At 41.0% G+C, this 12,918-nt stretch overlaps 2 protein-coding genes across 3 annotated transcripts; one reads left to right on the forward strand and one right to left on the reverse strand.

The window, feature by feature from the left end:
- Positions 1–3,538: 3,538 nt before the first annotated feature.
- UNC50 (unc-50 inner nuclear membrane RNA binding protein) lies at positions 3,539–8,177 on the reverse strand. Of its 2 annotated transcripts, none has more exons than XM_042788232.1 (6): positions 8,079–8,177; positions 7,450–7,733; positions 6,487–6,607; positions 4,442–4,581; positions 4,264–4,365; positions 3,539–3,692 (listed from the first exon to the last, which is right to left on the reverse strand). In XM_042788232.1, exons 2-6 carry the CDS (start codon positions 7,727–7,729, stop codon positions 3,556–3,558), a joined length of 780 nt encoding a protein of 259 aa, XP_042644166.1. In that variant the 5' UTR covers positions 7,730–7,733; positions 8,079–8,177; the 3' UTR covers positions 3,539–3,555. The 2 variants fall into 2 exon arrangements, with proteins under 2 accessions (XP_042644166.1, XP_042644167.1); XM_042788233.1 differs by having other exon boundaries at positions 8,035–8,147.
- Positions 8,178–8,218: 41 nt separating this feature from the next.
- Positions 8,219–11,591, forward strand: LOC104360917 (cytochrome c oxidase assembly factor 5). Its single transcript, XM_033007435.2, has 3 exons — positions 8,219–8,396; positions 9,065–9,148; positions 11,291–11,591. Exons 1-3 carry the CDS (start codon positions 8,295–8,297, stop codon positions 11,330–11,332), a joined length of 228 nt encoding a protein of 75 aa, XP_032863326.1. The 5' UTR covers positions 8,219–8,294; the 3' UTR covers positions 11,333–11,591.
- Positions 11,592–12,918: the final 1,327 nt, after the last annotated feature.

The raw sequence follows: 12,918 nt of genomic DNA on the forward strand, positions 1-12,918 counted from the left end.
ATCCAATTATTGCCATGCAATGGCTTTTTCTCACACGTTAGCTAGCAGAGGTCTAAGAAAGTATTTAGGTTTTCTTCTTGGCTGTGCCTGTGAATGAACGATGCAAGTAATTTTAACTATAGCTATTTATTACAATTTAGATTGCAGAAATGCTAGATATTGCAGTTTCTTAATATAAATAGTTTTGATGACAGTGACTTTCATATTTTTTCATGAGCTCAGAAGTTTACTAGTACCACTTATTTAAGAAAGCTGTGTGCTTATTCTCAAAGCATCACTGTTGCTGTTTCACAGTAGTCAAGATGAATCATTGCTAATATATTTAAATATATAGAACCCTGACCACATAGGGTAACAGTATGTTTAATTTTCAAAAATGTTGAGATGAAATTTCTCAAAGACAACAAATTAACTAGTGCTTGGTAAAATATGTGGCTTTTTTCCCCTGAAGAGTGTTGCGTTTTTATTACATTGTACTAGCAGGAGTTGGAAATACTCTGAGCTGCTTTAACACTTTAAATGCTCCTGAGCCTCATATGCTCTCTAAATAAATGTGCCACATTAATACAAATTACGTTTCATAGATTCAGGTAAATTCAGACCTGGTGTAATCAGATAGATCTGCAAATATGCTTGGAAATTTTGCTGAGAAATAGAAAAAGCAGGGAAAATATTTTCTATCTATTTATGCAAATTGGGCTTCTCCCTTTCAAATTCCCATCCCCAAGTCAGGCTCGAGTGGTGCAAGTCTCCTTCCTGGAATTACGGTGAAATAAGAACGCTTCGGCTGTGTGGCCAATGGTCCTTAGCTCGAGCACTGTTCATGACGGGGTACACTCCAGAGGAGCTGGTGTCTCCTACACGTCTCCGTTGTAAGTTACAGTATTGCCACAAGAGTTCCTCAGCATTTTAAACATATTACCTGATTTTTAGGAGTTTTTTCCTACATGTATTTAATTTCAAGTTATTTTTATTGTGGCCTTAATCCCCTCTAGGCCACCGAACCTTACAGTAATCAAATAATGGAAAGTGTTTCAAAATAAACTGCATTATCCTATGATTCTCTTAGCTCCTCCCGGTGCTGTAAAAGCTTCAGAAAAAAACTTGTGAAACCAAAGGCATTACCAGAAACCTTCATCATCGGGGCAAATTATTCTGAATTTCTTATACTGGATGCCAAACAGGCTGGCTGATACAAGCACTGGCTTTTCTGAGCTGATCAGGATTGTTCTGGACCAAGGAAATACAAGGCTGTCAGTATAATCTTGCTTTGCTCATTCAGTGGGTAGCCCTACTGGAAACTTTGTAAATAACATGAACAGGATGTGATCCCAAATTAGCACTTTTTTTATTTTTTTAATTAGGGTTTCTAAAGCACTGTACAAGGCTTTGTGCTTTTGCAAGAATCTCAACTATGTATCTGCGTGATAGAAAATATTCTTATAGATACATGTTTTTCTTAACTGAAAGATGGCTTGGAAAAATTCAAACAGATAAACAAACATGATTCACGGACCAATAAATGACTGGACTCTTCTGTCATATTGCAGCTTGTCTAGCTGTTTCAAAAGCAGTTTTTAAATACCTGAAGTCAGTTTAGAGCAGAGCAATTTATACTTTGCCCATGTGATACACAATTCCTTGAATGGGCTCGAGTGTGATTAAGTCTTTGGCAAAATTGAACAACTATGTAACATTTTCCCTTCATTTTCTTCCAAGTATATTATAATTTCAGTAGTCTCTGTTTTTGTTGGAAATGTTTGCTCCAGATGAAGTACTGTAATAATTTGTAGTTTGCTTACAACTTGGAAAACATTATTTTAGTCTTGTGGGGGGGAAAAAAAAAAAGAACTAAATCTCTTAAAATCTCTCTCCCCTGAAATAAATTAACCCTAGGTTTTGTTCTGTGTTTCTTCTTACTGGGAAGGATGTATTCTGGAAAAGCTGAAGTAACTGTAGTAGAAAGGGAGAAAAACCCTTATGTTTTAAAATCACCTTTACAAGCACCAGCAGAACGCTGAAAGGCTATGAAACAACTGGTGTTTTCAGGCTAGCATTGATTGCTGATGTCAAAACCATAACCCCTGCAGACCTGATGAATTAGTTTTCGAGTGTCACTTTTCTGACTATCGTGGTCTCTTAAGGGTTTTGCTGATTTCTGCTGTAAACAGTGAGCTGCTAGAACTTAAAGTAGCTTAATTTTGAGAACGATGAAGCCTTCTTTCAAGGGGACAAACTTTGATATCTCTAAAGGGAAGGTACACAGGCCCTGAGTCCTTCACCGATTTCAGTGGTCTCACACCACAGGGCACTAAATATGAAGTATTGTTACTGTTGAGCTGAAGTGGGTGACCCCTGGTGCTAGGATTCCTGTTAGGGAAGAGGCATAGTTAGGCTGTAGCTGCCTGCAGGACGGGAGCTCATGCTGTTAGCCAGGGTGGGAGCAGGTCCTGACTGGAATCCTTCGCCTGCCGTGGATCAATGGTTCAGCGCTTTCCTTGTGGAAAGGGGAGCATTGCTCAGCATCCGCTGAGGGAGGGGAACACACTTCTCTTCAAGCCTTAACAGTGGCTGAAACACACAGTACTGTAAGATGCACTGCCAGCATATTTGGTATTTTAAGATAAATATAGTTTTTCCTTAGAGATCGAATACTAGTATTGAAATATTAAGTCTTATTGTAACCAGTTTACTGTTGCGTTGTTTTGGGAATTGAATCCTAGTGCTCACGTTTCATACTGAGCCCTGCTTTGGAAAGCTGTCATTTTCATGTTCCAAAAGGTATTGTTTGTGACACAGGTTATATTCCTGCCTTGGGGACTTTACAGCTGCAGGCTTTGCCATGAGCCCACCCTTGTAGCCAAATTGAACTTTCCTGCTGTGGTCATTGGCCTGCCACTCCTACCCAGGGATGTAATAATACTCCCTGGCCCGCTGGAGATGGGGTTTAAAAACTTGCTGCTGTATTTGGAAACCTGGTATGGGTCATGTTAATTGTGCCTTTCATCACTGTTTCTTCCGTGTGCCAGAGTTGTCCGTGTATATTTGAAGTAGTCATTAAAATAAACCTGTTCTCAAGTTCTTTCATAAAAAGGGACAGTTCTGTAGCTTGAGAGTTGTTGCTTTACCATCGCAACACTATTATGATCCGTACTTCCATGCAGGCCCAAGGCGAGGTACTCCCCTCTTATTCTTAAATAAAACTTTTTGGTGTCACTTAAAACCCTCATAATGTAGAGCTTATGCCAGTATGTGCAAAATATCTGCAGTAAGAGTTATGCTAAATAGACTTGTTGCAGTTTAAATTTAAGCTACGGAGATGTACAAGTAACTTGTTTTTAGGAATGTACTGCAAAAGTATTTGAACAAAATTGCTAACATGTTTACTGTTGTAAATATTTTAATAAAAAAAAGGACACTTCAAACTTTTTTACACGATTATCTACAATAAAGAGAAATTTACAACCGCTTACAAAGTGTTTCTTAACTTTTTCTTTACTGTCAAGACAGCTAAGATAAAAAGAAAATAAACATTAGATACATAAAGCCCTGGTTTTATTTCACTCTGTATTTATAAAAGGAACAAAGCATCTTCGTGAAGTTCCACCCACATGCTAATGAGATCAAGTAGAGCATGATGAGAAGTGCGAACGGATACAAAAGAATAGCTGTGTTCTTCAAAAAGGGCAATGCTGAAACAGAAGCAACAATGAAGCAAGTATAAAGTAGTGCTCTTTCCAAAGAGGTACTTCAGCTAGAACAGCCTTAGAGGAAGGTAACAGAAAAAAAATAGTACTGCTCTGCCAGGTGCCTTGGAAGGGCAGGTTTGTCATCTCTGCTCTGCTCTTCCTACCCTTACCACAGATGAAGGATCACTTGAGTTAACTGGTACAAGTAATGCCCTGGGAAACTGTTTTACCTAAGACTATAGTCGTAAACTCACCACAGACTTTTTATCTGAGGCAAACATTTTGAAATGGATTTATTTACAGAGGAACAAGAAAAAGAAGTTGTGGTGCTACAGGTCTAATACAAGAAGGGAAGCTGGTATCAGGAAGATTACAAAAAGTCTTTGGCGTTGACCCAGCTGGAACCATGGACTGCTAAATTTCTAGCAAACTACTTTTACCACAAAGAAAGAATTACTTCAACAGCCAGCTGAGCCTATGCTTTACAGAGTAATAGATCAAGATCAAATTAATAGGCTAAAATCATGCTCTTAGTTCTAGTCAAACAAATAGAAAAGAAGTTGCCGTTACTCACCACTGTATCCCAGGAATGTCACATAGATGTAATAGCCAATTGCAATCAGCCATAATGTATTCCCAACAAAATACCCAATGACATAATCAGATATGATGACATCTGAAAGAGACAACTACTCTCAGCTGTTCTGATAGAGCATGACTCTGAAGCAGAGCACACAAAATATTCTACTTACAGTTGATGAAAAACAGCTGGATAAAATGCAAAATGACTAGAAGTGGATAGAAAGCATTCAGATGAACATCAAAGGCATATCCCCACTCCACATCATAGTCTCTGTTCTGCTGCTTCACCAAGTACTTATTAGAAATGAACCTATGTGAAAAAATATTTGTGAATGGTGTTAACATGAATCTGTAAGGCTGACTAACAAACTATTTGTTTGAGATAGTAAGCCATAGGCGATCCTAACTTTCTACCCCAACAGCATATCTGGGAGAGAAATACGCATGAATTACACAGACCAGGCCATCGTTGAAACATTTTTGTTAAAACTATAATTGCATCCCTTGCATTCAACAGGCTGCTGAAATACACTGATGGTAACAGAGAAACATACACTTTTTCTTTTTTTTTTTTTTTTTTTTTTTAAAAAATACATCAGTGCTACAATTTATCAATGCAGATACAAGTTCTCAAGCAGCTTGCCACTTTTGTTTGTACACACAGGCACAGGGATGATCTCAGAAAGTGCCTGCAGGTGATGAGCTCACCCCTCCCAGAGATGGTTTGTTTCAGCTCTACAGAAATGGCACACTGCCAGCAGGGAAAGCGGGCAGGCTAGCAACCTTCAGTCAAACCCATTCTCCTTCTTGAAAAGCAGCACTAACAGAAGGTGTGCTGCCTGGTGTTCCAGACTGCTGAACAAGCCTTGAGACTTTGTTTTCTTCAGCTGAAGTTCTGCTGACCTCAGAAAATTTATTCCAGTTAGATGAGGAACAAATAGTCAATATATGCTCAGAAACAAGAAGTTAAGAGACCAGAGCTTTCACGGTAGCTTCCTCCAACATATTCTTTGTGCCAAGGGCAGGGTCAGAAAGAGGCAGAGCCTGGGTGCAATGCAAAGCGAGGCAGGAAGGGATTTAGACTCATCAGGAATGGGGAGAACTTTTGAAAAAAAGGTGAGCCTGCACTGGAGGGAGGGACTTGAACCAAACTGGAGCCAGGTGACTGGTATTTAGGCCTGCAGGAAGCTGACCGAAGGACAGAGGAAACCCACAGATGCCGACATCTTTCTGGTTCAGGAGACTGCATCCCGAGTCACATATTGCTGGAGGAGGGGGGAAGCATTACTATATGCTCTTCCCCAAGCAATGTACGGGTTGCTGTCCCAGACAGAAGAGTAGGTAAGATGGACCTTCCATCTACCAGCTGCAGTTCCTGTATGTGCCTCATCCTGCATTTTGCAATTACAGGCGGGAGCTCCCGAGGTCACTGTTCAAAAGTAACCCATCCCTTTTCTGATCGGCATCAGTTTAAGATGTCAGCTCCATTACTAAGAACTCTCTTAAGTGCCCTTGCTTCCTTAACTTCTTGGTAAAATAAAAATTCTTGCTTTGGTGCCCTCCCCTTGCCACAACACAGAAACAGTAACTTCCCAGTGTTTCACGGTTTGCCGGTGCAGGACACATCTACAACATGCCGAGGCCTGCGTTATAAACTGACTCGCTATTGCCTCTCCCCTCCTGTATGTCTCCAGACATTACAGGGTAAGAGTGGCAGTGACTACCACCAAAGCAACAAAGCCAACATGCACAAAATAGAACAGACATTGCTTGTAGTGGAAATAGCTAAAATCTTCAGCAAGAAGCACGGGCCTATTGTATGTTGCTTTATTTAAACATAATCGTCCACAGGCTTATATTACTTAAGCTGTTCAACCAAAATAAGGAATGATTTTTTTTTTTTAATCATATTGTTTATTTGGCATTATTGCTGAAGATTAGCCAGCTCAAGAAGAAAGCAAACAAGCTAAAATGTTCATCATAATACAGACTTTCTGAAGGAGGAAAATATTTTTGCAGTAAATATTAAAGGGAAAGGTGTGCTCTTTTTTTTAAATCAGCATTTTGAAACAATTACCACAACAGCACAACACCTATAGTTAATACATACTTTGTAATTTTACCCCAAACAGAGAATCAGGTGTCTTGCAAACAGCAGAGGACTATCCATGTCCAAACAGCAATACTGAACTCAGTTTCAGACATCACTACTTACCACATCAGAGTTGCAATCAGGAGGCCAACGCCTACGCAGTCTATGAATACAACCCAAAGTAGCAGCTTTATTGTTTCAAAAAAACCCATGTCCAGCACAAATCCAAATCCTACAGTAGACACTGAAAGAAGAAAAATATTATTAAAGTTAGCTGTGGAAAATAAAGCATCTTAAATCAGTATCTCTTTTTGAGTATACTGTTACAAAACTTCCAGCTTCCTTATTATTTTCTTCCCTGAGATTTTCAGTCCAACAGCTCATTTTTTTCCATCAAATATTAGGTACAATGCAATTTAGGCATAATATAATCCCTTTCACAGACTGAAGAACACTCATCTGTACTTTCGCTTAATGATGTAACAGCAAATTATATTGTTCCACTCAAGCTACTTTTTAAAAATTCACATGACGCTGCAATAGAATATTCTTTGTTTTATAAAATCCCCCTGTTAACCCAAACCATGTGTGTGGTGATACATACTTTTATTTCACAGTTAACAATTTTGATATTACTAACAGCAATGTGCTACGTAACAGAAGACTAGAATAATGCTTCTTACTGTGTTTTCAATTCAATCTAAAAATTACAGGAGACTAGGGTCTTTATTGTAAAAAGACAACATTTGACCTGCAATGCTCAGATAAGCCAAATGTTCAGTATTTTTTAACTAAAGCATTCCTATGTAGCACTGGGTTTTATTACTGCCTGGAAAGTTACTGGAAACTACATAGTTTGAGGCACAATAGAGGGATTAAGTCAGGACTACATAGTATTACTTACACCTCCTCTGTTTTCTAATTCTCACCTTAACCTCCAAAAAGTTAGGCCATTTTCTTGTAGTCTACTTTGATTAGGAGACAATCCATATGGATTGGTCCTTTTTGTGTGCGTGATCAGAAGGGCCACAAACGTTCACCCCTAAACCTTCCCTCCCTCTCCTCTATGCTACCCCCGGCACTCACCGCAGAGCCAGATACTAAGAAGCACTAAGAAAGCAGGATCATCTCTCGCCCACTGGTCCTTCGTCTGTTTTCTATAGTGAAAGTTCCTATAAACCCTCTGTGGTGAAGTAAAGAGGTAAAGCATCTGCCAAAGAGCGAACTCGAAGTCCATCTGCCGGAAGTGGAAGAGCCGCCGCAGGTACTTGTAGCGTTTTGCCCCGGCTGTATGCCTCGCCGCATCTCTGGGGCTCAGCGCTCCGTTGCCCGGGCCCCGAGAATTCACCGAGGTGGTGGGCAGCATGTTGCTAAAGGGAGGAGTTTCAAAAGATGCGTTCGGCTTGGCGCGCGGCGAGGCCTCCTGAAGAAGCGATCGCGCCGCGCAGGAGGAGGCCGAGGCCGCCGCCGCCGCCGCCGCGCTCAAGCTACAAGCACGAGGCGCAAGCGGGAGCCCCGGCACTCGCGGGCAGGAAGCCAGGAGCAGGCGGCCCCCTTCCCCCTCAGGTCCCGCCGCCCTCAGCCCCGCGGGGCTTCTCCCCCGAGCAGCGCGTTTCCTCCTTCCTCACCCCCACGCCCCCCAAACGGCCGCCATCTCAGCGGGACCCGCACCTCCTCGCACGAGTCCCGCCCCCGCCGCTCGTCCCTCAGCGCACCGTGATGGAGCGGGACCCCGCCGGCTGCCCCGGCCCCCCCCGCGCCACCACCGCCCGCAGCCTCCCGGCAGCGTCGGCGGCGCAGGCGCCCCGCTTCCCTTCCCGGAGCCGCCCCTTCGCTTCCTCCTCCCGCCGGAAGCGGCGGCGCGGGCGCGGGCGGGAAGGGGGCGGCGGGCGGTGGCCGGGCGGGGGCGCGGGGCCGGTGGCCGCGCCGCCATGCCTAAATACTACGAGGATAAGGAGGAGGACGGGCGGGCCTGCGGGGGGGTGCGGGAAGATCTGCGGCAGTGCCTGCTGGAGAGCCCCTGCGTCCTGCAGGTGAGCGCTGCCGCCCGCCCGGGAGAGAGCCCCGCCTTTTAAGCAGGTTAAGAAGTCGTAATTTCGGACCAAAAAAAAAAACCAAAAAACGTAGACGGGCTGGAGAGGGTCCAAAGGAGGGCCCCAAAGGCGCTCAAAGGAGTGGGAGGCCTGCCACGGGGGGAAAGGCTGGGAGAGCTGGGTTTGTTCAGCCTTGAGAAAAGAATGTTCGGGGGAGACCTTACCACCATCTTCCAGCATTTAAAGGGTGGCTACAGAGAAGATGGAAACTCCTTTTTTACAAGGAGTTGCGTGGAAAAGACGAGGGGTAATGGGTGCAGGTTACTCCTGGGGAGACTCTGATTGGACACGGGGAAAATTTTCACAGTAAGAGCAAACAGCCATTGGAATAATCTCCCCAGGGAAGTGGTGGATTCCTCCACATTGGACGCTTTTTAAAATCCAGCAGGACAAGGTGCTGGGCCATCTTGTCTAGATTCTGCTTTTGCCAAGAAAGGTTGGACCGGATAATCCTTCAGGTCCCTTCCAACCTGGTATCCTGTGAAGAAAGCACAAGCCACCATACCGTAGCAAAGTCCCGAGTAAACTTTGTCTGAGGTATTTTGATGTCTCTTTGATAAGCTGAAGAAATCTGTTAAGTCAGTAATCCTTTCTTTTTTATCTACCAGGAAAACAAAACCCCTAAACAATGTTTGAGGGAAGGACATTGTAGGAGTTTGCAAATGACATTTTTTGCGTGCAAAAGATCAATGGTAAGTGTTTTGCTTTCTGCTAGCAGCCTACTTGCTTTCTTTCCTTTTCCCTGCTCTCTGAATAAAACCACTTAACCACTTAAATTCTGTAAAACCAGTGTCATTAAGCAGAACAGGTCTTGCCCTTGAATTCCATTTAAAATATTGTTTACTATATAATAGTGATGTTGTACACTATTCTGACAAAGAAAAAGTTGTATAGTGTGAACAAAATGAGAAAAAAAGGATATTTAAACAGGCTTAGCATGTGACATGTAAATGAGAGATATTTTTACCTTTTTTTTAGTGTAAGTGAATCTTTGGTTTAAACAATATTAGTGGATCAGGTAGCTGTAAGATAAGATATTGACAAGGTAATTTTTGTCTATGAACAAAGAACATTTAAGTAAAAACGTCTTACTGAAAGAGATTTCCACTGTTGAAGCAGGCTCTTGCATTTGTTAGTTTTCTTGGAGGGCTTGAATTCATGATAAAGAACAGTTTTGGGTTTTTTTAAATACAGTGAGCTATCAGGTATGGTAGTGAGAAGCCAGTTGCAAAAATGCAAGTAGATAAAGTTTCCTCAATTTTGGTAGGAATTCCTTGTCTAGATACATCTTGCTTGTATTTCCATAACACTTAAAAATAGTTAAGATGTGGGAAAGATGGCATTAAAACTTTCTGAGCACGAGTAGTGCAGGGTTCATTTTTATTTTTAGCCGATGTGAGACATAATGAAGAATACACAGCTGAAACTGTACCTAAAACGTTTATTCCATTCTACGTTTTTACTTAAGTCATAGCAGCTTTTTGTACCTCTCCTGCATGAACTGTATTAATCCATAAAGTGACAAATTACTATTTCTGTGGACAGGAAAAAATGCTTGAAATACCCATTTGTGACACTGCAGTAGCAATATATGTATCTCCAGATCATGAGCCTGTATTTCTGCCTGTGGATTGTTAGGGGGGCCTGGTGAAACTAAGTTTCTAGCTAAGTGTCTCCAGTCACAAAGAGGCCTGGCACCTACTCTGTTTAACCACTCCAAATTCAAAGGCTGATGAGTGATGTTTTTCTTGTCCTGTTAACTCTGTAAATCTCAATAATTGTGTTCTGCCAAATTTGTTATGATGTGAGCCTTAAAGGGTATCTAGCAACAAGTTAGACACTGAATGCAGATATAATTTACAGTATGCTAAAATCATGAGGAGTTCTGCCTAGATGCTGTTTCTTTGTAAAGAAATATAATGTCTTATCAGAGGAGTAAACTTTGGTGCAGTTTAGGTGTTAAAATACGAACAAAGTTTGAAGTGGAAGCTGCTTGGTTATTGGACAAGCTGTGCCACCTTGCAGTTTAGCTCTTAACAAATTTTGCTGCAGTTCTGAATCTTGAGAGTTAGTTAAGGAAGGTAAAAGATAGGTCCTCAATCTAATATCTGAACATGGCTGAATTGCAATCTCACTGCCATCTTCAAGACCAACTATCTAAATTCAGAGGAATTCTCCCGAGATCGAAGTATGCTTTTTTTGCTGCACTGTGAACAAACTTGCAATTTAGTTTCAGTGAGTGCTGCACTGTAGCTGTTATTTCATCTTTACTGCATTTTTTTGCCTTCCGGTAAATGTTTTTCTGTAACTGCCAAAATGAAACTTGCAGATTTTACAAGCTGAATATTATTTCAGTTTTTACTGTTTTTTTTTTTTTTTCTTTTTTTTCCAGACACCTGTTGTATTTAAGTTATGCCTGTCCTCACTGACATTTGCAGTGACTCCCACTTCAACTCAATCTGAATTTTCCTCTTTCAACTTGTCAGTTAAATTTGGAAAACCAGATCTAAGTAGATTTACACTACCTTGTTTTCATGCGTTCCTTGCCATCCCGCTATGCTGTTCTGTCATTTGTGTTGTTACGCTGTTTGTTTCAGAATGCACAGGATGCTTATCACGTAATTTTAATTCTGTGTGAGATTTAAGATAATACGATGTCTGTTTCCTTTGAAGAACCCTGTGAGTTGTTTGCTACATCACTAATTTTCTTTACAGTGACTTCTGCTTTATTCTGTGCTTTCTTCTGATGTTACAAAGTGCCGAGATACCACAAGCACTCTGAAGTATTTATTTTGCAAAGTGTATGGTTTTAATATATTGACTTCAATTTACAGTTGGATACCAGGGCGCGATTCAGAGGAAGGAAGGGATACTGAAGTCCTTCGTGAAGAGACCCAGCTGTGGGAAATCAGGGTTCATTCACTTTGAGCAAAAACAGAGATTAAAGTAAGAAGATTGTATCTGCTGCATCCTTTCATGCAGTATTTTCATGGAAGGTTATCTGCTCCTAAGTATTCTGAGAAGTTGACCTGGATGTGCATTTAAATGTTAAAAAAAAGGAAAGCATAAAACTGCAAGTTCTGGCCCAAATGGGTACTTGTCACGCACTTGCAATAAAATGTGTAAAATCCAGAATAAGCTGCAGTAGTTATCATTCTGTTTTGAAGTGAAGTTATATTTTGTGATTTTACTAATTCTGAATGTACTGTTGCAAATACTATATAAAGATATAAAGATATATTAAAAAATGTTAGATATAAAACTGGGAGTTCACTTGTCTGGTATCTCAGAGGATACCTCAGGACAGAGCTGTTCCCAGAGGTGACAAGTTGACCAAGATTGTGAAATGTATGTGCAAACTCATTCCTCCCCGATATGTTTGTTACCCAATAAACCTGCACTAATAGGTAGGAGTGGTGATGTTTTTGCAGTCTCACATATATAAGGATAGCATCTCTTTCCTCTTGCTACAGATTCCTCTTAATGTGATGATTGATGTACATGGTTACTAGCAAAGTCTAGTCTTGTTGGACAACTAGATTAAAATTTGGTTACTCTAAATTAAAGGATGTCTGTGTTACCTTGCAGTAATCTGTCTTCTCCTTGTGTTGACACAGGTACCAGAGAACTGTAGCATTATTCCAGTCAGTGATTTGAAAGATGCGTGCCAGGATGTTGCTAATTATGTAACTTTGGATGGGTGAGGAAGGTGTTCTGGCCAGCAGTTAAGGAGACTGTGGCTGCTATTACTGTGTTCTAGAAGCATTTACAACAATATTTAAGTTCCTCTGAGATGACCCTGGATGATCTTTTTGCATTATTTTTCAAGCAAGTGTATAGGTATTAATCCAAACATGTACAAATTAGGGATGATGATCTGGACTTTACCGTGTTTACAGGAAGTTGTGTTCCACAGATTTACCTTGTGAGCATTTTCTTTTTACGTTGTCACTTCTGTCTGAATTCCTTGGTTCACATTTTTGGGTGTAAAATGTTCAAATTTTCATCTAAATTGTAACGAGTTTCTGCTATGTAATTCTTAAAACTTGCTTTTCCTATAGATTTTTTTTTTGTGTGTGTGTGTAATCAATTTTATATAATTTCATAAGCTATAAAAGAGCTGCAGTGAAAAGCAAAAAAATTAATAGAGGAAAATAGTAGTTTGATCAAGGATGACTGTGGCAGATCTGTCTGCAGTATGGCAGTGTTCTTGGAGACATAGGTAACGTCTATCAGTTCGTCTCTCATGCCCCACCCTGGTAAGGAGTGGGATTTGTGGGGGTAGCATTAAATTAAAACATAAGCATTAAATAGCGCTTAAACTGTGACTGTGGTCAGTACTCACTGGTTAAGAACTTGTTTCTGAAGAATATTTATTTTTCCTTCTTTCAGTGTCTCTACCTCCTTCCCTGCCTTTTGAAGCCTTTAAGAAACAAATGGTAGTGTAAGTCTTATATATGGA

The sequence above is a fragment of the Tyto alba genome, unplaced genomic scaffold (genome assembly GCF_018691265.1).
Source record: "Tyto alba isolate M040663 unplaced genomic scaffold, T.alba_DEE_v4.0 Super-Scaffold_14, whole genome shotgun sequence".
NCBI classification, from domain to species: Eukaryota; Metazoa; Chordata; class Aves; order Strigiformes; family Tytonidae; genus Tyto; species Tyto alba.

What these genes read in the sequence shown, in the direction of transcription:
- UNC50 (XM_042788232.1), bottom strand. Translation starts at nt 7,729, where the DNA reads ATGCTGCCCACCACCTCGGTGAATTCTCGGGGCCCGGGCAACGGAGCG. An exon ending in CTGATTGCAACTCTGATGTG is followed by an intron (nt 4,582 to 6,486) that starts GTAAGTAGTGAT and finishes TTTTTCACATAG; the next exon opens with GTTCATTTCTAATAAGTACT. An exon ending in CCAGCTGTTTTTCATCAACT is followed by an intron (nt 4,366 to 4,441) that starts GTAAGTAGAATA and finishes TGTCTCTTTCAG; the next exon opens with ATGTCATCATATCTGATTAT.
- LOC104360917 (XM_033007435.2), top strand. Translation starts at nt 8,295, where the DNA reads ATGCCTAAATACTACGAGGATAAGGAGGAGGACGGGCGGGCCTGCGGG. An exon ending in AGAGCCCCTGCGTCCTGCAG is followed by an intron (nt 8,397 to 9,064) that starts GTGAGCGCTGCC and finishes TTTATCTACCAG; the next exon opens with GAAAACAAAACCCCTAAACA. An exon ending in TTGCGTGCAAAAGATCAATG is followed by an intron (nt 9,149 to 11,290) that starts GTAAGTGTTTTG and finishes TTCAATTTACAG; the next exon opens with TTGGATACCAGGGCGCGATT.